The 25,938-nt window shown below is 45.7% G+C and overlaps 1 protein-coding gene across 8 annotated transcripts in view; it reads left to right on the top strand.

The window, feature by feature from the left end:
• The first annotated feature begins 2,935 nt into the window (after positions 1–2,935).
• The window catches only part of LOC109561472 (prostaglandin E2 omega-hydroxylase CYP4F21-like), a 34,589-nt gene continuing 11,586 nt past the window's right edge, over positions 2,936–25,938 (top strand). The window contains exons 1-7 of one of the 8 annotated variants that reach the window (XM_019963944.2): positions 2,936–3,118; positions 4,581–4,720; positions 11,122–11,320; positions 12,886–12,983; positions 13,551–13,695; positions 25,445–25,498; positions 25,589–25,716. In XM_019963944.2, coding sequence (XP_019819503.2) covers positions 12,915–12,983; positions 13,551–13,695; positions 25,445–25,498; positions 25,589–25,716 — 396 coding nt within the window. In that variant the 5' untranslated portion in view covers positions 2,936–3,118; positions 4,581–4,720; positions 11,122–11,320; positions 12,886–12,914. The other 7 variants (XM_070792613.1, XM_070792614.1, XM_070792616.1 and 4 more) reach the window with 7 other exon arrangements.

Below are 25,938 nucleotides of genomic sequence, written 5' to 3'. Positions count from 1 at the left end.
GGTGATGCTATTTAACCATCTCACCCTCTGCCTCTCCCTTCTTTTTTCGCCTTCAGTCTTTCCCAGCATCAGGGTCTTTTCCAGTGAGTGAGCTCTTTGCATCGGGGGCCAAAGTATTGGAGCTTCAGCTTCAGCAACAGTCCTCCCAATGAATATTTAGGGTTGAATCTTTAACTGATTTCTTTTAGGAGTAACTCCTTGCATCCCAAGGGACTCTAAAGAGTCTTCTCCAGCACCACAATTCAAAAGCATCAATTCCTTGGAGCTCAGCCTTCTTTATGGTCCATCTCTCACATCCACACATGACTACTGGGAAAACCATAGCTTTGACTATGTGGACCTTTGCTGGCAAATTGGTGTCTCTGCTTTTTAATACACTGTTTACCTTTGTCATAACTTTCCTTCCAAGGAGCAAGCATCTTTTACTTTCATGGCTACAAGCACCATTTGCAGTGATTTCAGAACCTAAGAAAAGAACGTATGTCCACTTTTCTCTCTTCTATTTGCTGTGAAGTGATGGGACTGGATGCCATGATCTCATTTTTATTTTAAATGCTGTGTTTTAGGGCAGCCTTTTCACTCTTCTTTTTTACCCTTTTCATTCATATACAGATAAAATGCTGCAAAACAGAAAATGCTTGTCTTCTTGTAGGTTTACATAAATATCTTGACAACAGCTGCATGGAGAGCTTTAAGAACAAGGGATTATCACACCTCCTCCAGTGTCTGGCTGGACCCAAGAAGTCTACAACAACCAACCACATTACCTCCCTTTCTAGTGTAAAAGAAGCCTGACTTCTAACTCCAGTAAGATGTTTCTTTGGGTCAGTTGCCCATCTTCTCGGTCTGCTAGCTTTCCAAAAAAGTTACTATTCCGTGCCCCAGCACCTTGTTCTTTGCCTGTCTTGTGGTGAGCAGTAGAAATCTGTACTCAGTAATGCTACTGTAGTCCATTTTCTCAACCTGGGTCAGTTTCAACTCCACATGTCACTACAGATGGGAGTTCACTCACCTCCTGTGTACCTGGCCAGTACCTCTGCCCCCTGACTAAGCAGACACCTGAATGGAGAGCAAAATATTGCCTCTCTCCCTATAGGCACTTTCTTCTCCCTTTGAGTGATGTTTTTGGGGGCTGTCTCCATTGGTTTTTGGGTGAGAAACCCCTCTTTCCCCCTCCACAGGGATGTTCTCTATTGCCCACCCCCCCCCCCCCCCCACCCAGTGAGTGCCTCCACTTCTGAGTGGTTGGAGTGGTCAGAACTAGCATCACCCAATAAATTCCAACCAAGGGAAGTGAATGCAATTTACAATGGGTCTTTTGGACCTTCCTGAAGTTTTCCTTGTGCCTTACCTTTTCCAAAACCAGCTCATTTGTTCTTCTGGTATGTATGCCAAGAAGTTGGCAGCCCCAGTCTACAGATTTGGTCAGCTCAGGCTCCGTGTGCCCTCAGGGGCTGGTTAGGTTTCCTGATCTTTATTATGGTAAGTGAGATGCAATAGTTGCTTCCTGCTTGAGTCTCTGGCCAGATTTCTTCATCAATGTGCCTGTCCAGTACACCTTGTGTGCATGAATTAGTTGTTCAGTCATGTCTGAATTTTTGTGACCCCATTTTCTGTGTAGCCTTTCAGGCTCTTCTGTCCATGGAATTCTCCAGGCAAGTGTTCTGGAGTGTAGCCATTCCCTTCTCCAGGGGATCTTCCTGACCCATGGATTGAACCCAGATCTCCTGCATTGTGGGCAGATTTCTTACCATCTGAACCACCAGGCAAGGCTAATACTTGCTTTTCCCACATAATGACATGGGATGAAACTGCCTCCCTTTCTCTGTGTATTTCAGTGTGTTTGAGGAAGTAAGCAATAATGATACCTTTTTAAAAAGTCTATTTGATTACCCCAACTTGTGCTGGGTCTTTACAGTCCTAGCAAGGCTTTAGGGGGCATGGGTGGTGATCTTTATTCAAGACCCACTACTCCGTGTCTTCAAAGGCTGTGTGCTCATGGAGGACTTCCCTGATTGTCCAGTCTACAGCAGCCCCCTTGGTCACTTTCTAGCACATCTCATGCTGTTGATTTCACTCATTATTGCCACCATCTGACTTGTTCTTATTTCCTGTTGGCCTCCTCCATCAGACAAGAAAGCCATAATCCAGAGATCTTGTCTATCTTGTTTATTCCATGTCGTGAGTTCTAGCAGAGTGTGTGGTACACAGTAGGTGGTCAAGCACAGTTTTGTTGTTGTTGTTGAACAATCAACTACCTGGGAAAATAAACCTACCTTTTGATTTACAGAGGAGGATATGAGACTCAGAGAAGGCAACTGAACTGCCCAAGGTCACACGGTCACTGAGGCAGAGCTGAGACTTTGAACTCAGTGAGTTCTGTTGAAGGCAGAAGTTGTACTTTCCCAAGAGATGAGTGTTGAGTTTAAAAAAAGCAAACAAAAGATGCACAATGTTAGAGCTGTGTGTGAAGGTTTTTGTTTGTTTTTTTTTTGGGGGGGTGTGGAAAAATGAGAACTGCAGCCCTGGAGAGAGCATCTCAGATAGGTCTGAGGAATTTCTCCAAAGAGGTAGTGGGGGAATGAGAATATATGTGATTTTGGTGAAGGGAGAGTTCATGCAATCAAGCGCTTATCTTACAAAAGGTTTTGTGCTAGTCACAAGGAGCTGATGTCACCATGGAGGGTTTAATGCTTTTCTGGATATGAAGAAATACAGGGATTGGGATTATGAAGTCAGTTCCTGAAAATATTTAATTATCTAAGGACCCGTTCCACCAGTTTTCCTGGGGCACAAAGTGCCTCATTCTCCACCGTGAACTCCCTTCAGGGCGTATTGAAGGTCAGCGGTTGTGGCAGCACAGGGTTCAATCTCCACAGAGGCAGCACATTTGCCCTTGGCAAGCCCATTTGCCTTTGACACAAAGAAATGAAATGCTGAGGGCCTGAGGAGAAGGGGGCAACAGAGAGTGAGATAGTTCGGTGGTGTCACCAACTCAATAGACTTGAATTTGAGCAAACTCTGGGAGATAGTGAAGGACAGGGAAGCCTGGCGTGCCACAGTCCATGGGGTCACAAAGAGTCAGACACAATGAGTGACTGAACAGCAACAACATGAGGTAAGAAATGGTGAAATTTCAGGTAGCAGGCAGCCTGCATGCTTGTTCTGATCCTGGGTAGATGGCAGCTGGTGGTACTGAAGCAGAGTTTTAGTTTCTTGCACAGGAATTGAACTTGGATAGCCTGGACAACTTCCCTGGTGGCTCAGATGGTAAAGAATCTGCCTGCAATGCAGGAGACTGGGTTCAGTCCCTGGGTAGAGAAGATCCCCTGGAGGAGGGCATGACAACCCACTCCAGTATTCTTGCCTGGAGAATCCCACGGACAGAGGAGTCTGGCAGGCTACAGTCCATAGGGTCACAAACAGTTGAACACAACTGAGCGACTAACACACATGCAGCCTGGGGGTGGGGAGGCAAAAAAAAAACCCTGGGAATTCTAGCTTCTATACCATCAAGTCTTAGAGACTAAGAAGGAAGATGCCCTATTGTCTCTTGCCCCATTTGAAAAATGAATTTCTCTAAGGCAAGCCTGTAAAACACAGGTACAAAATTTATTATCAGAGACACAGAATAACATGTGGAAAATCACACAGGGAAAGTTTGTTTATTTAGGACAGAAGCAAGGCAGAAGTACACACCCAGAGAGAAACAGTGCAGGTGTCCCCTCTAAAGAGGAAGAGCATGGAAAAGAGGCAGTTAAATCATATTTATGAGCTCCCCTGGTGGCTCAGATGGTAAAGAATCTGCCTGTAATGCAGGAGACTTGGATTCGCTCCCTGAGTCAGGAAAATCCCCTGGAGGAGGGAATGGCTTCCCACACCAGTAAGGCAGTTCTTCCAGGTCTTTATTTACCTTTGGTCCTTTATCTCATTTCTTTGTTTACACCTGACCTTCCCTGTGGTTTTGTCACTCAGTGTCAGACTCTTTGCAACCACATGGACTGTAGCTCACCAGTCTTCTCTGTCCATGGGATTCTCCATGAGTGGATTGCCATTCCATTCTCCAGAGGATCTTCCTGACCTAAGGATTGAACCCTGGTCTCCTGCATTGTAGGCAGATTCTTTACCATTTGAGCTACAGGTAAGTCCTTCCTACAGGGAAGACCTTCACTAGGACCCTCCTCTACACACTTGCACATCTTTTTGTCCGAATGGATACCAGTGCAGAGGCCTGGGGGAGGTTCAACAATACCTATTATGGGGCGGCAACCCCTCCCTTATTGACTCTGTGCGTGTGCAGTGGGGGAGACTTCCTTGACCTCAGGAGCGATAGATTTGCTCATCTTATCTCTTTGTTCTAGCAGAGCTAGTTCCTGCCATTAACTTTGTCCTTGGGGTGTTAGGGAAAACAAAGTTACAATTTATTCTGCTTGACAAAGTCCAGCTGCTCTGCCCAGGGCCCATCTATCTCTTGCCTAAGCTCTAGAGAGATGCCAGGCCGGTTCCTGGGAGACGTGTCTTCATGGCAAGATGAAATAAGAACTGCTCATCCGTTTTATGTGCCAACTGTGTCTTCTCAGGTGGCTCGGTGGTAAAGAATCTGCCTGCTGATGCAGGGGATGTGAGTTTGATCGCTGGCTTGGAAAGATCCCCTGGAGAAGGAAATGTCACCCCACTGCAGTACTCTTGCCTGGAAAAATCCCATGGACAGAGGAACCTGGTAGGCTACAGTCTATTGGGTCCCAAAAAGTTGGACATAACTTAGTGACTAGACAACAATGTGCTCCTCACCATTCCAGATTCCTATTTCTTTTAAAAATTGTGTCTTACTGTTGGTGGGAATGCAAACTAGTACAAGCCATTATGGAGAACAGTGTGGAGATTCCTTTAAAACTGGAAATAGAACTGCCATATGACCCAGCAATCCCATTGCTGGCATACACACCTGGGAAACCAGAATTGAAAGAGACACATGCACCCCAATGTTCATCACAGCACTGTTTACAATAGCCAGGACATGGAAGCAACCTAGATGTTCATCAGCAGACAAATGGATAAGAAAGCTGTAGTATATATACACAATGGAATATTACTCAGCCATTAAAAAGAATACATTTGAATCAGTTCTAATGAGGTGGATGAAACTGGAGCCTATTATACACAGTGAAGTAAGTCAGAAAGAAAAACACCAATACAGTATACTAACGCATATATGTGGAATTTAGAAAGACAATAACGATGACATTATATGCGAGACAGCAAAAGCGACACAGATGTATAAAACAGTCTTTTGGACTCTGTGGGAGAAGGAGAGGGTGGGATGATTTGAGAGAATGGCATTGAAACATGTATATTATCATATGTGAAATAGATCGCCAGTCCAGGTTTGATGCACAATACAAGATGCTCGGGGCTGGTGCACTGGGATGACCCAGAGGGATGGGATGGGGAGGGAGGTGGGATGGGGGTTCAGGATGGGGAACACATGTATACCCATGGCTGATTCATGTCAATGTATGGCAAAACCAATACAATATTGTAAAGTAATTAGCCTCCAATTAAAATAAATAAATTAAAAAAAAATAAAAATCGTGTCTTAGAAATTATAGCAGCTCAGTGTGGGTTATCAATGCATTAGAGTAGGGGGTCCCCAACCCTTTTGGCACCAGGGACCAGTTTTACAAAAGGTAAATTTCGACTGACGAGGTGGCACAAGGGATGGTTTCAGATGATTCATTCGCATGACGTTTTTTGTATACTTTATATGTCCGTTATTATTACATTGTGGAATATAATGAAATAATTACACAACTTACCATAATACAGATTCAGTGAGAGCTCTGAGGTTGTTTTCCTGCAAGTAGATGGTCCCATCTAGGGGTGATGGGATAGCCATGAAAGTGAAAGTGAAAGCAGCTCAGTCGTGTCCGACTCTGTGACCCCACGGACTATATGGTCCATGGCATTCTCCAGGCCAGAAAACTGGAGTGGGTAGCCTTTTCCCTCTCCAGGGGGTCTTCCCAACCCAGGGATTGAACCCAGGTCTCCCGCATTGTAGGTGGGTTCTTCACCAGCTGAGCCACCAGCTGGGAATGCCACGAGGCGTGACTAAATAAAGATGAAGCATCGCTGGCTTGCTCTCCCACCGCTCACATCCTGCTGTGTGGCCCAGTTCCTAACAGGCCAGGAACCAGTACTTGTCCATGGCCAGGGGACTGAGACTACAATTCTACTTCCTCCAATTCCCCCACAGTGAGTGGATTCCTTTGGTTTTTTTCCCAATACATGCGCAAAGTGTGCACACATACACACACGTTCCTGTTTCATTTATGAATGGAACCTTTACTCACATACCATTTTTGAAACATACTTTCCCCTACTCTGTCTTTGCTTAATACGATGTTTGCAACTCTCTGTGACATTCTATCAGCCTATTTAACACATATGAAGAAAGTGGTTCAGAGGGGTGACACCAAGTGACCAGAATAGCTGATGTGATACAAGCTTGCCCACTGAACCATTCTGGATGAGGGTGGAAGAACCCCTGGAGAAGGCACAGTGGGTGAAGTGTTTTCAACACAGGCTGGGGGACATTTCATAAGCCAGGCTTCTGTGATTTGGCAGCTGAGATGTTTGTGTTTGATGAAAAACCATTGGGGATGCTCCAGCCTCCTCAGGTTCTGCACAGAATTTCTTCTTCTGAGTGTGCCTGCCTCCTGTGCTGCCTCCCCTTTCCCTTCTACCACCTGATCCAGGAGTCAGGGGAGCCAGGCCAGTAGACCCTGTCCTTGTGTTGGCTACAGAGACCTGCTGTGGCTTGAGTATTTGGTCCTGGCTACAGAAAGTTAGATACCTGCTTAGAGCTTCAATATGGGGCTAGAATTTGCTCTGCATGTTGCCCTTCATAAGGATCAATTTATTGTTGTCCCATAGCTAAATCACATCTGAGTCCTTGCAGCCCCATGGATTACAGCATTCCAGGCTCCTCTGTCCTCCACTATCTCCCAGAGTTTGTTGAAATTCATGTCTCTTGAGTCAGTAATGCTATCTAATCATCTCATCCTGTGCAGTCTTCTTCTCCTTTTGCCTTCAATCTTTCCCAGCATCAGGGTCTTTTCCAACAAGTCGGATTATTGCATCAGGTGGCCAAAGTATTGGAGCCTCAGCAACAATTCTTCCAATGACTATTTAGGATTGATTTCCTCTAGGACTGACTGGTTTGATCTAGCTGTCCAAGGGAATCTCAAGAGTCTTCTCCAGCACCATAGTTTAAAAGCATCAATTTTTTGGTGCTCAGCCTTTTTTATGGTCCAATGCTTTATGGTCCATAAATGGCTACTGGAAAAAACCATAGCTTTGACTATACAAACCTTTGTCAGTAAAGTGGTATCTCTACTTTTTAATATGCTATCTAGGCTTGTAGATAATTTTAATTTTAGTTTCATGGCTGCAGTCACCATCTGCAGTGATTTTGGGGGCCAAGAAAATAAAATCTGTCATTGCTTCTACCTTTTCCCCATCTATTTGCCATGAAGTAATGGGACCAGATGCTAAAGGTCAATCACATGATCTCAACTTTTAGCACAGATGTCAAAGGACAACACCCACTTGCCATTTTGTGCAGCCTGGATGTTCTACCCAATGTCTGTTCTTGGAGGCTGTTGCTCCTCATTCAGGTCTCTGCCCATCCACACCCTTGGACTAAGGTAGGATGTTCTCTGGACACATCACTCACCACTCTCTGACACATCCTTGGTGATTCATTCAATCATTGCCCATCTCCTCACAAGATGTGAGCCCCTTGACAGCAGGGAAAATATCTGCAGTGCTCACTGCTGCATCCCTGTGCCTGAAATAGTAACAATCATGGTTGTAGGAACAGCTCCAAAGGTATAGATTTTTCTCTTTATAACTGAAAATTAGAATTAGCAGGATGAAGGAAGGCACTGTGCTCCCTGTGTCCTTTTCTGAATCCAGGCTCAGGAGTCTTATGGCAACACTTCCTAAAACTCGAAGCAGTGTACACAGTTCCCCTAGGTATCTATTTAGATGCAGTTTGGAGTCTGTTTCCACACGGGGGTTTCTGTATTTATTTGCAAACTCTCAGGTGATATGGTGGGATGGCAGTTTGAGGACCACACTTTCGGCAGCCTAGCCTTGGAACTGCCTGATGCAAACCTTTCTCTCCTTCCCAGTTTTACAATGAGTGTTATTATGTGTCAGGCTTTGCTATCACCTGTACAGTCTTATTTAACTAATTTGCTGGGGAGCTGCTGCAAGTTGCTTCACGTCTCTGAATTTCCAGCTCCTCCTCTGTAAAACTGGGCCAAGGCTGTTGGAAGATTACGTCAATAACAACGACAACAACAAACAATGACTTGCATTTACTGACCCCTTCCTCTGTCTTCTGTGTTCTGTAAGCATTGTCTCTTAGTGATCCCTCCCATTTTCCATGAGAGGTGATGCTAATGAAATGCCCACTTACACACAGGGAAGAAGGAGAGCTTCATGGTTCAGGCTACCCAGCGTGAGGCCTGGGTCACAGCCTGTTTCCATCACATATATGACTTTGGGTGAGTCACTCACATAGTTTTCAGTCTCAGTTTCCTCAACTCTAAAATGAAAAGCAAACAAAAAAGTTCATACATGAGAAGGCGTCAAACAGCTTCAGTGGCCCCTGTTGGCAAATGCTGGGTGGTGGTTGCCATTGCTGCTCTAGGCTTCCTGCTTATTCCTGGCCCATAGTTGGTCTGCAGTGAGTTGAACCCCTTCAGGCACTGGGGCTCCTTCTATGTGTATGTTGTCATTTCATGGTTTATCATATTCTGGCCTTGCCACTTTAACCCTGATGTGAATGAACTTGCCAGGAGGCAAAATCTACCCCTGTGGAGGAGAAGGTCATTCTTGGGGGAAGATGCACCCCACACCCCTGAGAACATTAGGATCCTCCACTTGAATCCCCCAGCCAGTGTTGAGGGGAAGGATGTTTGGAGTCTCTCTAGCATTCCACCAGTTTCAGGACAGTCCTCTCCCCACTCCCCTGCTCAGTTTCTTTGCCAGGAGCTCCATCCTTCAAGTTCTCTGTCACCTGAGACCACACCACAGGACAATTCTGGACAGGATCAAGGAAGGACCAGGAGGGGACACCAGATCCACTGGGTGGTTCATCCCAGATGTGGGAAGATGATCCACGTGATGATACGAGGACCTCAAGATATCTCTCCACTGGGGTGACCATATTGGCAGAGAATCCACCATTATAAATGCCCCCAGATTAGTAGAGTGTCATCCCTTATGAATGGGAGTGGAACAGTATAGCACAGGAGAAAGGCTTAGGCTTGGCGGTATGACAGACCTGGCTTCTTTCCAGCTTTGCAACTTAGGTTAGAGCTTTACCTCTATGAACTTCAGTTTACTCTTTTGTTAAATAGGTATCTTTCCTTCTGCCATCACTTGGGCCCGTCTGCCTGACCCCAGGGTGCTGGCCCAGAGCCCTGAGGGAAAGGTGATGCATTATCTTGCTGGAAGAACATCCTGCACACAGTGGGATTACTATATGTAGAGCACTGGACATACAGTAGGCATACTATACATGGAGCACTCAGCACACAACAGCTGTGTTTTACATAGATTATCAAAGACACGGTAGGTTTTCTTTACATACCACACCTAACACATAGTAGGTGTGCCTTGTGTAGGGACTCAGCACTTAGTAGGCACGCCTTGTGGAGAATCTTCAGTACACCCTGGCCATGTAGAACACCTCGCATACAGTAGACAGGATTTATGCAGAGTGCTTGGCACACAGTAGGTGCACTTTCAGTAGCCCATCCAGAACATAACAGGCACGCTTTATGCAGAGCTTCTGACACACTGTAGGCATGCTTTTTGAGGGACCCAGCACACAGTATGCACTTCTCATATACAGTTGTCACACAGAGTTGTTTCCTTTATGCAAATCTTATTTCAGGGTCTCATCCAACATCCCATTTCCCAGATAGGAAGGTTGAGATCAGAGAGGGTCTTCAAAGCCCACAGTATGAATGAGGGTGGGTCAGAACTCCACTCCCAGCTCTGCCTCTTCTGTGTGCATACGATTCTCTCTAGGTCCCTTGCAGCCTTACCCTTCATGTCTCAAGATGCCCTCTTCCGACTGAGTCCTTTATTCCTTTGTAATTCTCAGCCGGGGGTGTTTCTCTGCTCCTGCTCCCAGCAGTCATGTCTCAACCTGGGCCCTGGGCTGCTGAGAAGCAGGACTTGAATTCTTGTCAGGCTGTGTCACCAGGAGGTCAGAGAGTTCAGGTCTCCGAGCTCCCTGTTTCTGTACCCAGAAATGTTACATGACACCCTCCTGGCCCAGGCATGGAGAGGAGCCTTGGAAATGACTTCAGACAAGGCTGAGCTAGGCCCTGCTTGCATGATACCTGAATGTTCATGCTTTTATCTGCTACACTGTGCTTAGAGCAGCAGGTATGGCTGCACACCTGGGAGCCCAGAGTCATCTTTACCTGCCCCACGATTTTCCCATTTGGGATGTGATGAGTCCTGAGCATCCAGTGTACAAAATGTGACCCTGAACTTGTTCACAGGCCTCACCCTTTATTTGGACAGCCTCCAGATAGGGAGGAGGTAAGCAGGCAGTGAGGATTGGCTGGCTTAGTGTGGATCCTGGCAGTTTTTTCTTGGGTCAGGGTCAGACCACGCCGTCCCAGGAGGAGGAGGGGAGTTGTGCAGTACAAGCAGCTCTTGACAGAAGGTGAAAAGCTGGGGGTCATGGGGCTGGGGAGCCTGGCCTGGGGTGGGAAAGGCCACTGTTCTAGGCAGGGTGGCTCCAGGGAACAAGCTGGTCTGGGAGATGAGTGGATGTCAGTAGATAACTAACACACAAACATTCTGTGTGTGTGTCTTTCTATCTCTCTCTGTCTCTGATTCTCCCTCTTACCCTGACTTTCCTTTTTTGAGCCCATGTCTGCCCATTTCTGAGCCTGTCTTGCCCTGTCCCCAGCACTGACCCTGCCCTTTGCTCCCTTGCTCCTCCACTCTATCTCTGCTTCACAGCTCACCATCACTGCCTCTTCTTTCACCCTCAGGAGCTCAGCCTTCACCCTGTTTGCCCCACAGGATGCTGGAGCTGAGCCTATCTCGGCTGGGACTCGGGCCGCTGGCAGCCTCCCCGTGGCTGCTGCCGCTCCTGGCTGGGGTCTCCTGGATCCTGGCCCGCGTCCTGGCCTGGACCTACACCTTCTACAACAACTCTCGCCGCCTCCGATGTTTCCTGCAGCCCCCAAAACCGAACTGGTTCTTGGGTCACATGAACCTGGTGAGTATGGGCAGCAGAATGGGTCTGGGGGATCAGGGTGGATAGACTTTCTGAGGGTCAGGAATGGGGCTCAGGTTGGGGGTGGGGTCTAAGACAGCAGACAAGCAAGGGAAGCCAGGGAGCCCCCTCTTCCTCACTCACTCATTCCTCTGCTCTGCCATAGAGACCTTCCCCACATCCTGTCCTTCCAGCCCTAGTCTGTTTTGAGGTCCATTTCCCGCCTGACTTCCATACATTAGTGCACGGAGAAGGCAATGGCACCCCACTCCAGTACTTTTGCCTAGAAAATCCCATGGACGGAGGAGCCTGGTAGACTGTAGTCCATGGGGTCGCAAAGAGTCGGACACGACTGAGAGACTTCACTTTCCCTTTTCACTTTCATGCATTGGAGAAGGAAATGGCAACCCACTCCAGTGTTCTTGCCTGGAGAATCCCAGGGACGGGGAAGCGTGGTGGGCTGCCGTCTATGGGGTCGCACAGAGTCGGACACGACTGAAGCGACTTAGCAGCAGCAGCAGCAGCAGCACATTAGTTCAGGCTGTACAGAGCCTGGTCTCCTGGCCTCTCCAGTCTCCATGGTGACTTTGAGGTCTCCTCAAGGGTGCTGTCCAGGGTCTGCTCTGCTTGTGGTCCATTTCCTGTGTCTTTTCATTCTGGGTTACAGCTGTCCCACAGGAATTGGCTATCAACTCCCCACCCCCACCTATAGGACCACAGCTCCCCATACCCTCTCCCAGGATCCCTTCCTCTAATCTTACCTTCTCTCCTCCCAAGATATCCCAATGGGCTCATTGCCCAACCTGGATAAAGTTCACTTCTTCTTTAAGAAGCCCTCTGTACTTGCCAACTTTGTGCCCAGACTTTGATCTTTGAATTGGTTCTGCTTATGATTAATAAACAGTCAATTGTCCAATTATATATTAATCGCCTTCCAGTGGGGTCACACAGAGTCAGACACGACTGAAGTGACTTAGCAGCAGCAGTTTGATGCTAGTTCTAGGGAGCAGTCACTACAATGTGTACTCCAGGGCTGGCATACTGTAAGCACGCAAAATAAATGTTTGGTTATCTAGGTGACGAACTTGCCATTACCCTCTTCTGTCAAGGTCAAAGGAATGAGTACCCAGCCCTTCCCATCTAACAGCCCGGCTGAGAGATGAGAACATTTTTTCTTTCCTGTCTGGGATGAGAACTACAACTTGAGGGAGGACTTGACTACAATTTTCCTGTTTATTATGGCAAAGTTCAGAAGCCCAGAACAGGGGGCACTCCAAAGCTTGCTGTGTAGATTTCCTGAGAGTCTGGGTCTAGAAATGGTCTCTGCAAGCCCTGGAGGTGACAGGAATGTTATAAAATTACTGCAGTTCTGCTCTTCCCTCCAAGGGCTTGGCTGTGTGGTCTGGTCTGGACTTTTCCTTCCTGCGGCCCCTCTTGCTGTGTGACCTTGGCTGAGTCACTCTCTCTCTCTGGACCAGTTCTCAAAGTGCACTGAACCCTCACCTGAGGTCCTTGGGGAGAGGGGAACAAAGCCCCAAAGTAAAAGTGACGTATGTTCACCTGCCTAGAGCACCTGGAGCACCTTTGTCAAGCTTGAATGGAGCATCCTGATGGACCTGACGCTTCTCTAGGAGCATCATCTTCTTCCCGTTGGGCTGCATATGGTGTCAGTTTCTTCATCTATAAGTGGTGTGATTGAAAGTTGTATCCTGAGGTTGCAGAGGAATAGACAGACAGGATGCACTCTTCACAGAGCCTAGCCAACAGAGAAAGTTTGTAGGTCTGAGATGCTTTCTTGATTAATGTCTGTCCCTTGGGATCTGCCAGGGCTGGAAGGTCCCAGGTCTGCAGACCCTTTACCATGTAAGGAACTGGAGGCCATGTGAACCATCCAGATTATGAAAGGATGTGGGACCCAAACCTAGGGAGAAGTCCTGAGGCCACCCTGCATCCACAAACCTCCCCCATAGGGATCTCCTCCTGTAGGCACTCCTGGAACTGGGACCACTCCCAGGACATGAAAAATCTGACTTCTTAAGTCAAGGTCAACCTCCCTATGGGTAGAGAGCCTGTCTTTTCCCTGTGTCCTGGGGTACATCCTTGGGACTTGGAGATGCTCCATGTCCCTTCTGCCCCCAGAGAAGGAGGAAGCAGAGATTCTCTCCATCTGTACAGAATCTGACATACTGTCCACTGCTCCTTCTGGAAGTGATGGCTCTTCCCTTGCTTGCAGGTGCCCTCCACGGAGCAGGGCCTGATCTACTTCACTCAGATGGCGGCCAACTACCCCCGTGGATATTTGATCTGGTTTGGCCCCATTATCCCAATGGTCATCTTCTGCCACCCTGACATGCTCCGGAGCATCACCAACGCCTCAGGTACCCAGGCAGAGCTTGTGGTGGTGGGTGCCATGACACATTTGAGGGATTCCAGCTCCTCCTTGCCAACATTTGATGTGGCCCCTACAGGACCATGGCCCCTCCTCCCCTCTCTGGCTCAGCCGTTTCCTCCTTTCTTTCATATATTCATCAGCCCCCATTTCACTGTCTCCTTCTTCCTCACTCTGTTATCTATACCCCACTCTGGTGCCCTGTTGAAAGATGTCCCAATCTCAGGACTCAGAGATGGAACAGGATATCCCTGATCTGGTATGGTTGGTCAGGAATTGGCTGGACGGAGATAGGCTGTGGCGACCCAAAAAGAAGCAAGGTCCTCTGTCAGGGCATGTTGGAAGGCTTTCTGGAAGAGGAGGTGCTGGAACTGGATCTGGAACAATGAACAGATATATTTGAAAGCAGAGGGTAGAGTGATGCAGTGGGCATCCATAGCATCCCAGGCCCCCTGGCAGGTCTGCCCTCACTCATCCCCAGATCCCCAGCAATGAAAGTTTATGTCTGGTGCATGATCTGGGCTGCTATTTTTGTGACATCCACCTCTCCAGTGGGTCGGTTTCTTGACTGTATCCTGTGGCTCAGCCACTTCTAATTCTGGGCCTTCCTTCCCGGCTGATCCAGGGTATTCGAAGCGGGGACGGCGTCGGCGACCTATTTATTTATTTAAATATTTTATCAAAGATATAAAGAGTAATAGGATGAGGATAGCTCAGTAGGAAAATTCAGTGGAGAAAAGAGGCTGAGTGGCTTGGTTTACGCCGGAGACCAATAAAACTTCAAGACAAGAAGTTTGCACCACTTACGTAGGCCGCAGGCGTCCTTCCGTTCTCCCGAAGGAGAGGAGACACTGAGGCCTCCCCGGTCGGATCTTAGAAGCCCAGGCATAATTAGTAAGCATGGCGGGTTCCGCGCTCCAGATGGAGACTCAACCAGAGTGAGAGAGAGAGCGACATGGGGAGACCAGTATTTCGAGAAACTGATCCCAATTCTTTATTTTCCAGAGTGTTTTTATACACTGAGATGTTATACAAAAGTCACGTGGGGACAGCAGTCCTGACTTTTATTAAAGTCAGGTGCTTCACACAAATGTATACAGAGGTCTTAGGGATGTTACATCATCTTCTGGCCAGGGGGGCCTGCTGACAATTTACGACCCTCTCCTTGTGACAGTGATCAGTCAGTCAGGACACTTATTTCTCCAGGGCTGATTAGTCTCAAAACAGACGCCACCCAAATAAGGTTACATTCCTACAGGGTGAGGGTGTAGTGGGTTTTAGTTAAGGAAAGAATTTACTTAGCCTAAGGTCTAACGTGATTAATATCAAAGGTTAATACTTATTCCTTCTATATATTCATTAATGTGTGTAAGGGCAGGGGATATGGAGACTTAGCAACAAACGTTGGCTCAACAAATGAAAAACCCTTCACCAACACAATTTCTAATTAGCCCACTATACTTATAGTTTTCTAACTTCTCTAAAGAACCTGTTTTTAGAGGGTTTAAAGCATCTCGTGCCTCTCACGGTTGGGAGGCTGTGAGCAATCACATGTGGCCCGACGAGCCTGTCAGGCAGGCTAGAGAACCTTCAGAGGAGTTTGTAGGTTAAAACACTCTTGTCACACCCAAGAGTTTTTATTGACTGGAGCTCTAGGTTAACTCCTTCTCTGAAAGAGGTGGTGGGGGACAGCCCCCCGTAAAGTCAGAGGTGTAGGTAAGAGCACAAAGTAGTAAAGTAGGCAGGCTCTGGTTATGGGGGTAGATGCTCGAGGAGTTCCAGGGGGACTCCTGAGGCTCGATCCCGCCTTTGCATATGTCGAGCCTCCTTCCTCATGACCTTTGTCACGGGCGGAGTACCTCACTCTGGCCCCCAACATCTCCCCCTTTTTTATTTCTTAAAACAACCAGATGCAGCTCAGTCGCGAGCTTCCGAATGCTCTGCCGGAGAATCCTGACAATACAAGGAAGAATGATTATGAGAAGTAGGATTACAGACTAGGGATATTAGACAGAATATTTTTTCCAGAAATAAAGTTAGAGAAGGTGTTAAAAAAATCATTAGCTGCTCCAGTGGCGGTAAAATCCAGCCAAGAGTGTTCCAAGGTCTGTATTTGATTATGAAGTTTCCCTAAGTCCAGGCCAATATCAGAGCTATTCCAAACACCTGAGACATGATTTTTAATCTTTTCCCATTCATAATCTGTCTCGTTTACCTTCAAAGATGTCACGCATATCCACCTGTAATCAGCGTGGCACGTCAAAGCCATCTTCACCTTTAAAGCCTGTAACTCAATCCCAATATGCATAATTGCCTCTTCTAAGGCATCTACTCTCATCTCTAATTTCCTATCTATAGCTTCCTGAGTTGCTAGAGTTAAAAAGACAATTTTAAACACGGTATCAACATATTGGGCAGTATGCACTTGTTGAGTCAATGATACTGCTGCCGCAGTAACAGAAGTAATTGTTGCTATCAAAGCTGATATTCCTAGGATAAGCAAGACCACAAACCGTCGCGATCGCATTAAATCCTGCAGTTGTTGTAACACAGTAAGACCATAGCTATCAGATAGGCACCATAAGATAGGATGGGCATTGTAACACCACAAAGGAGCAAACATTACATTGAGGGTTTAAACAAGATGAAAGCATACATTGTTCACAAGTCACTACGTTAGGTCCACCTGAATAATTCATGCCTACATTAAGTTTGTTGGAGTCATTAGTAAAAAGGAAAACATAAGGCGAGGGTGGACAAGCTAAAACAGAATAAGTAGAATTATTTTCTGGTTGGAGTTCATGCTGCAGCAGCCCTGTCAGTCTCGCCGGGATCTCGATGTTTATCTTGTCTCCCCTGCTGGCGGGCGTCGCGCTGGTCTGGTCGGCACTTTGCGGGTGCGCTCTCCTCTCTGGCCCTCACTCGCTGCACAAACTTCTTTGCTCTAGGTCGCGGGGTGCAGCGAGGAGGGTGCGGGGCGAGGCTGGAGGCGCAGAGGCGAGGGCTGCCTGGTGGGCGGGGCGAGCGAGTGCACGCCGCGAACCTGGCCTGTCTGGAACCCAAATTGGTGAATCTGCGTCCTGTGGAAAAATACAAGCACATCCTCGACCGCTAATTAATAATGGGTCAGGACCCTTCCATTGTCCGGAAAGGAGGTCCTTCCATTTGACTAATGGTTTTGCATTTAATTGCTCCAGGCACCAATGACGAAGCATTGCAGTAGTTCCAGCTGAATGGTCATTTAACATATTTATTACAAAAAGAGCAAGTTGCAAGATTTGTTGGGGAGAGCTATACTTAAACTCCCCTTCTTTTAATTTTTGAATTTGGATCTTTAATGTTTGATGTGCTCTTTCCACAATGGCTTGTCCCCAGGGATTGTAAGGGTTGCCTGTATTGTGTTTAATTTGAAACTGTAAACAAAATTCCTAAAAAGACTTAGAAGTGTAAGCAGGAGCATTGTCAGTTTTCAGAGCTTTTGGTAGGCCCAAATATGAAAAACAAGTAAAGAGATGTTGTATAACATCTTTAACTGCCTCTCCGGTACGAGACGTTGCAATAAGGACATGAGAAAAGATATCTATAGTTACATGAACAAAGAAAAGTTTTCCAAATGAAGAGATATGAGTTACATCCATTTACCAGAGTATGTTAGGTTTGAGACCGCGAGGGTTAACTCCTATAGGTAGACTATATTATAAACAGTGGGGCAGTGTAAGCAAGAGCGCACAATCTCTTGAGTAGTCTCTCTGGGAATTTGGAATTGATATCTTAAAGCAGTAGCATTTTGATGATGAAGTAAGTGAGAGGCTCTGGCCTCCTCAATCACAGTAGCCACTGTATTTCTGGTTAACAAGTCAGTCAAATCATTAAAGGCATTTAAAGGGCCGGGCAATCCGGAATGAGCCCGAATGTGTCCAATGAAAAATATTTTATTTCTTTTCCAAATTTGTTGCTGTAATTTAGTTAACAAATGAAATATGGTAGTTTTATTTTTAGACAAAAAACGCAGTTTCAATGTGTGGAAACAACCTGACAATATACTGAGAATCAGAATAAAGGTTAAATTCCTCATCTCCAAACACAGCAAAAGCCTCTATGACTGCTGTTATTTCAGCTCTTTGAGCTGAAGTTTCCCGTGTTTCTAAAACCTTTTGGTGATTTTTAGTGACTATGGAGGCTTTATCATTTGCTGACCCGTCAGTAAAAACTATCTGAGCATTTGGAATAGGAGATTGTTTACATCTGACAGGAAAAATAACTGGATGTCTGGATATAAAATTCAGCAAAACATGTGAAGGTAAATGATGCAGAATTTGACCACAATAATTTCCTATGGCAACCTGCCAGTCCTCATCAAACATTAGAAGAGCATCAAGTTGTTCCTTATTATATGGAATTACAATTTCTGATGGCTTTTTACCAAATAATTTAATGCTCCGCTTTTTTCCTTTAATATCCAAGTAGCTATCAATCCCGGATAAGAAGCCACTACCTTTTTAGTTTGAGCGGGAAGATGGACCCACTCTAGGGGGCCGTTTTGCTATAAAACCAATTTTTTGTCTGGCCACCCCAATTACACCTATGGGGGTTTTATGGCAAAGGAATTGTCAAGCAGTTGTCAATTTAATTTTTAAAATTTACATTTTAAATTTTGGGATATGTTAATTTAGGTCTAATGTTTAGTTTAGGTCTGTGTATAAATTTAAATAATAAATGTATAACCTCCTTATCTCATTTTGGTATACAGATATATCTAAATGCAAAATGTATTTATATATGTATTTATACATGGCAACAAATATAAACTTATTGACATAATCAATATACTTGAATTAATCTTCATAATTAATATGTTAATTAATATATATTACAGCAATACAACACGTACACAGCTAATACCAGCCAACACAAACCAATGTACTGTAATAGCACATGTCACACATATATAATATAATTATACAGTATACAGACCATATATCATCACAGCACATCAAACCATACCAATTAATATCAGCCACACACATTATATTATTGTAATATATATTTAATTATACAGTATATATATAATATGCATATATAGTATACATACTAATTTATATACAAATTAATTAAGTATAGATCTATAAATAGAATTAGGTATACCTTTATTATATTTTATTTATACCCTTATCTAATTAGGCAAACTGTAATTAGGCAAATATATTTATATTATGTATTTATAATAATATATATAGTATTAATTGTACAGCCTGTTGATAACTAAGAAATTGAGAAAACCCTTCTCTGAGTATCTCCTATTTGAGATAGCACGTCCCTCCCCCATAGGGTAAAGGGGAGCGTAGGAACTACATAGGGTTGGAAAGTTCCACATGTACCCTCAAAATGCCAATCTAACATTTTTGAACTTTTAACTACTGTGGGGGCTTGAGGGCAAATGAAACAAAATTTGACCCCTGAAATCTATCAGGGCAACTTGCCAATCATCACTACTTTGTAAAAGACTTGTAGTTGATCCTTATTGAATGGAATTACTATATTTGCTACTTCTTTTCTAAAAAGTTCCACACTTCTTTTTTCCTCCTTTTATAATTAATTGTGCCACCAAGCTGGGATAAGATAAAACTATTTTTCTTGGGGTCACTGGTAGATGGAACCAATGGGCCTTTTTGTCACAAGCACCCTGTAGGTGTATGTTTTGTGGCAAGAATAATTTAATCTCATCTTTTGGTAATATTAATCTTAATTAACTGATCATTTAAAGTCTCATCTTCTTTGACAAGAGCCTGTTTCATTAGTCAACTTTTTCTTAGAACTGGAATTAAGATCGCTTTTTAAGCAATCAAATAAAGGCTTTAAATCTGTAGTAGTCAGTTTTAAATGTGGGCGTATCCAATTAATGTCCCCTAATAATTTTTGGAAATCATTTAAAGTTAGTAAACAATCTCTCCGCAGCTTCAAAGGGGCATTGTCAGTTTTCAAAACTTTTGGCACCTAAATATGAGAAGCAAGTAAAGAGGTGTTGCACAACATCTTTATAAGCTTCTCCAGTTTTTGTTTTGTAACCTAAATCTGGTCTATAGCTTTTTAGATGACAAGCAACCATCTAATCTTTGCTTGAATACTTCCAGCAACAGGGAACTCACTACTCTTCAAGGTTTTAAACTCTCCCTCACCTTTTTTTTTTTTTTTTTTTTCTACAGCATTCTCACCCCGCATATCACTTTCTCTAATCTCACCAACTCATTTTTAGTAGTATGTGTGGGCCAGGGACTGGGCCAGTCTTTTCCAGCAATGTTAAGAGACATCTGTTCCTGTGTCTAATAGCCCTGACATTTTATTTTCTTGAATTAAAAGATCTTTTAAAGGCCTTGGAGCTGTAATTCCCTGCACCCAAAAAGCTAGATCACTAAATCTAAATGCTCTGTGGCTCTTAGCTTGAGAAGTCAAGGTTTTTCTTGTCTAATAGTAAGGTAAAAGCAAAAACTGTGTTATTCTTTGACCTTTATTAATTTGCACAGTTTTGGTAGGCAGCGAGATCAAAACTTTAATTTCTCCAATATAATCAGAATCTACTACACCATACACCACCCAAATTCCTTGAAAAGAAAGCGAGCTACACCCTAGCACAAGTCCTACAATGCCCTCAGGCAGGGGGCCAGCCACTCCCATTGGAATCGGAGCAAGTCCGGGGTTAAAATTTTTGCTAAATCCCCTTACCGGTCCGCTTTTTTCTTAGCCTGGGTGAGACCCCCCTGAGGGGGTTTTCTCCAAGGAGCACGCTCTGCATATTGTGCATGCAGTCTGTTTTAAAAGCTCCACTATTTAAAAAACTTTTTATCTTTTTCAGGCTTAGGCAACATTTTGAGAGGCTTTGGGGGCAAAGTGGGGAACTCTTGGGCCCTGGAAGGCGCAAACGGAGGCGGCGGCTATCGCCCCAAATCAGAAAGTGGTGGATAAGTTTTTTTAAAAGTTTGCGCAGAGGGGGAGGTAGCTCACCAGGGCGTCTGGCCACAGTGTCCTGTAAGTCCTCTCCTCTCTCCTCTGCTGATTTTTTCTTCCTTCTTCTCTTTAAATCTTTCTCAAGTTTTCTTTCCCTCACTCTATCTTTTTTCCTTCCTCTTCTCTTCTCTTTTACTTTCTATCATTTCCTTCTTATTTCCCTCTTTCATTCTCCCTTCTTCCTTCTTACTGTCTTCTCTTTCTTTCATTTCTTTCCTTTACCATCTTTCTCTCTAACTTTTTCTTTCCTCCTCCCTCTCTTTCTCTCTGTATCTCTTTTTCTAACTTCCTTTTTTCCTTTTCCTATCTTGCTGCATTCCCTGATTTCTTCCTCCTCCGTTCCTCTCTCCTTTTCACTCTTTAGTTCTTTTTCTATCTTTAGATCTTTCTCTATTTTCTTTCCTTTTTTCTTTTTCACTTTTTTTCTTTTTCTCTCTTTTTTTGCTTGGGTGAAGCCCCCCTGAGGGGGTTTTTCTGCAAGGAGTAGGCTCTGTATATTGTGTATTTTTTAAAAGCTCCTTTCTTTAAAAATAAAACTTTTTAATCTTTTTCAACCTTAGGCAATGCTCTGGGAGGCTTTGGATGTAAACTGGGGAATTCCTAGGCCCTGAGAGGTGCAAGCGGAGGTGGGGTAGTCGCCTTAAATCAGAAATTGTTGGACAAATTTTTAAAGGTTTGTGCAGAGGGAGAGGGGGCTCGCCAGGGCGCCCGGCCGCAGCGTCCTGTAAGCCCTCTCACTCCTCGGGAGGTAGAGCACAGTGTCCCTCCTTTTTCTTGTCAATGGCAGAAAATATGATCTGCGCAGAAGGTGGAGACCCACTACCATCCACCGCTATAGCCTCTCCCATAGGTCATCCCACAGCCTCATGACGAGGGTCCAGAACATTTTTAATCATATTTATAGGATAAGTGTTCAGTTGTTTTTTTCACCTTCACCCAAGTATCTAAATTAACAGTAGCTTTAACAGTTTCAAGATTACTTGTATAAAGAGTTGCCATTCTTAGTTTCAGTGTTATCCATGTCAGAAAGTTAAACATAATAGAAGATAAAGCTTTTAGCTTTCAAAAGATCAGGCTTTTCTTTGGCCTTTTAACTTCAGAAACCGTTTTTTCTCTCTAACTCTTTAACACTTTCAACACTTCCCACTCCTACTCGCCCTGTCTATCCTACAGGGGGGTCCGCGGCACCCTGAGTGGGGTCCTATCCGTCCCTAAAATTCAACACTGGGGGAAAGGGTTGGGGACCTACCTTCGAATTGTCCCTGTTCGGGCGCCACCTGCCGGGGTCCTCCCCTGGCTGATCCAGGGTATTCGAAGCGGGGACGGCGTCGGCGACCTATTTATTTATTTAAATATTTTATCAAAGATATAAAGAGTAATAGGATGAGGATAGCTCAGTAGGAAAATTCAGTGGAGAAAAGAGGCTGAGTGGCTTGGTTTACGCCGGAGACCAATAAAACTTCAAGACAAGAAGTTTGCACCACTTACGTAGGCTGCAGGCGTCCTTCCGTTCTCCCGAAGGAGAGGAGACACTGAGGCCTCCCCGGTCGGATCTTAGAAGCCCAGGCATAATTAGTAAGCATGGCGGGTTCCGCGCTCCAGATGGAGACTCAACCAGAGTGAGAGAGAGAGCGACATGGGGAGACCAGTATTTCGAGAAACTGATCCCAATTCTTTATTTTCCAGAGTCTGTTTTTATACACTGAGATGTTATACAAAAGTCACGTGGGGACAGCAGTCTTGACTTTTATTAAAGTCAGGTGCTTCACACAAATGTATACAGAGGTCTTAGGGGTGTTACATCATCTTCTGGCCAGGGGGGCCTGCTGACAATTTACGACCCTCTCCTTGTGACAGTGATCAGTCAGTCAGGACACTTATTTCTCCAGGGCTGATTAGTCTCAAAACAGACGCCACCCAAATAAGGTTACATTCCTACAGGGTGAGGGTGTAGTGGGTTTTAGTTAAGGAAAGAATTTACTTAGCCTAAGGTCTAACGTGATTAATATCAAAGGTTAATACTTATTCCTTCTATATATTCATTAATGTGTGTAAGGGCAGGGGATATGGAGACTTAGCAACAAATGTTGGCTCAACAAATGAAAAACCCTTCACCAACACAATTTCTAATTAGCCCACTATACTTATAGTTTTCTAACTTTTCTAAGGAACCTGTTTTTAGAAGGTTTAAAGCATCTCGTGCCTCTCACGGTTGGGAGGCTGTGAGTAATCACATGTGGCCCGACGAGCCTGTCAGGCAGGCTAGAGAACCTTCAGAGGAGTTTGTAGGTTAAAACACTCTTGTCACACCCAAGAGTTTTTATTGACTGGAGCTCTAGGTTAACTCCTTCTCTGAAAGAGGTGGTGGGGGACAGCCCCCCGTAAAGTCAGAGGTGTAGGTAAGAGCACAAAGTAGTAAAGTAGGCAGGCTCTGGTTATGGGGGTAGATGCTCGAGGAGTTCCAGGGGGACTCCTGAGGCTCGATCCCGCCTTTGCATATGTCGAGCCTCCTTCCTCAGGACCTTTGTCACGGGCGGAGTACCTCACTCTGGCCCCCAACACAGTGCCCAGGAATCTCCCTGAGGAGACTCTACCTCATCCCACCCTGGCTCCCTAACTTTGTCCCCTGCCCCGCCCATCCACAGACAGACCAGGCAAGCAGGGGAATGGGCAGCTTCTGACAGAGACCTGGTTTCTGACACCAGAATGCTGAGTGACTCTGAGAAGGGCCCTAGCTCTCTCTGGCTGCTGAAGTTTCTTTCAGCTGTTAGTGGTGGAAACTCAACCCTGTATGATCTATACAAAGAAAGAGTATCAGTTGACTGTAAACTCCAAGGAAGATGTCTTCAGGACAGCTGGATCTGGGTCTTAAAATGTCATCAGAAATCTGTTTTCATCATTTAGTTCTGTGTTCATCTGTGATGGCTTCCCTCTTATCCTGGTAAGATTGAATCCTCCAAGCTAAACCTCCATAGAAAAGTGAACTCATTAAAAACAGTTTTAGAAAAAGTTGAAGGTTCCCTTTAATTTGCCTGGCTGGGGTCATAAGACCAATTCCCATGTTCCTGAGAGTCTGATTGCATGTCTTGGCAGGCACAGGGTTACCTGAGCTATTGTTTTAGGGCTCAGAGCAGTTCAGTGGTTAAGAACTCAGACCCTGGATTCAGGCACACCTGGCCTCATGTGTCAGGCATAGTATCTGTGTGACTGTGGGCAAGTCATTTCAATATTCAGAGCCTCAGTTTCCTTATCTGGAATATGGGGGTGGGAGAGAAGTGAGATGAACGTGGTGTTTGGGTCCACACAGGGAAAGACCCTTTCTATCCCTGCACCTGAAGGGACATCCAGCTGTCCTTTATGGAGAGTGTGGGGAAGGAGCCTGAGAAAGCGTGAGGACAGAGGAGCAGCTGATGAAATTGATTCATGGCTTCAGGTGCGGCTCTCTGCCCTGCAGGTCCTTCCCTCTGGCAGCCTAGAAGAGCTTGAATTAGGTCCTAATTGTTCCTCTCCAGATTCAGAGCTGGAAGGAAGGTCTTCTGTACACACAGGGCCTGGCCGGCACCTATGGGGATGCTTGCTGCTGGTGGGTGGGGCCCTGGCACGTGGTCATCTACATCATCCACCCCACCTGCATCAAACCTGTGCTTTTTGCTCCAGGTAGATCCTTGGCCACAGCTTGTCCCCTGTCATGGTCTGTGTTGCTTCTAATTGGGCAGCTGATCATGATGCAGACAGTGGGGGGGGGGGGGGGGGGGCGGGGGGTGTGGCCAGGGTACCACTGTTTCTCAAGGCAGACTCCCACCTGCCTGACCTCCAGTCATGTCTGTGCAGTGTCTGTTGCATGGCTACATCTGGTCACATTTATGTATCCACATGGATTCTGGTTACAATTGGTGTATGTTATACCTGGTGCCACCTAGTATATTTTATACCTGAGCTCAAAGATGTTCTCAGTCATGTCTGGAGCTCACCTGTGGCCAAGGACATTTGAGGCATCTAGGAGTCTCTCCGGTTCTTATCTGAAATGTCATTAGAGATTGTCTGGTTCTCCTGTTAATCACTCCTGGGCCACATGTGAGGTTTGCCTCAGGTCTGGGGCTCAGGGTCACTTTGAGAAATGCCTGAGACCTTGTGTGAATCCTGCCTGTTTTAGGTCTTAAGGTATGCCTGGATCACACTTGGTTCATGTCTGTGAGGTCACTGGATTCAAGTCCTGCCTGGAGCCTGCCTGGGGCACCCTGGGAACAGGTCAGATGGTCTTCAGGTCCATGGCAGCGCTGTTGCATCATTTCAGGTTGTGTCATGCATGTTGGGGCCATGTCAGGCCATGGTAACACATGGGGCCATGTCAGATGTCTCAGAAGAGGTCCCCGTGCTGGGGCAGGTGTGGTGTTCTTGGTCCCTGTAAAGGTGTTTTGTAGAGGGCTGGGTTTTGCTTCCGTGTCAGAATGTGTTGGACTCTGTAGGCTATGTCAAGGAATGTTGGGGCATGTTGTGTCACTCTGGGGTGTGTCTAAGCACACTGAGTTGTGTCTATGGGCTCTACCTTTGCTCTTCTCTGTGCTGCAGCCTGGTCTGGTCACTTCTCCCTTCCCAGCTTCCTGTGCTCTTGGTCCCATTCTGTTATATTGGTCTTGGAGAGGGAATGTAGATTCCTGGCTGGAAGCCTCCATCCCTCAGCAAAAGTCCCTCTCCTTCCCATCTACGTGGCCCCTGATTTTCTTTATTCATTTCAGCTGCCATTGCACCCAAAGACATGCAGTTCTATGGCACTCTAAAACCCTGGCTTGGTGAGTAACTGTGAGTGAAGGGGATTGGGGATGACTTTGGGGATCCAGGGGAAGGTTCCTTTGCTCACTCCCTGTGGCTGTCTCTGCTAGGGGATGGGCTCCTGCTGAGTGCCGGTGACAAGTGGAGCAGCCACCGTCGCATGCTGACACCCGCCTTCCACTTCAACATCTTGAAGCCCTATATCAAGATTTTCACCAAGAGTGCAGAGATCATGCACGTGAGTCTCTTGAACCCAGGATCCCAGCTGGAGCCTTGAGGATAACGGGGACTCAGGAACATCTTGTCTGGAATTCTGGATCTTCCAGTTGACCTTGAGGCCATTGTTCTTCCTTCTGAACCTTAGTTTCCTTGGCTGATAAATAAGTATAATGTGAGCCTTGCTTTGCAAAGTGGTCAACATAATGTAATGGAGCCATGTTCCTGGCACATAGTAGGTGCT

This window comes from Bos indicus, chromosome 7 (assembly GCF_029378745.1).
Source record: "Bos indicus isolate NIAB-ARS_2022 breed Sahiwal x Tharparkar chromosome 7, NIAB-ARS_B.indTharparkar_mat_pri_1.0, whole genome shotgun sequence".
In the NCBI taxonomy this organism is placed as follows: domain Eukaryota; kingdom Metazoa; phylum Chordata; class Mammalia; order Artiodactyla; family Bovidae; genus Bos; species Bos indicus.
This window is presented reverse-complemented; position numbering and strand designations above follow the sequence as displayed.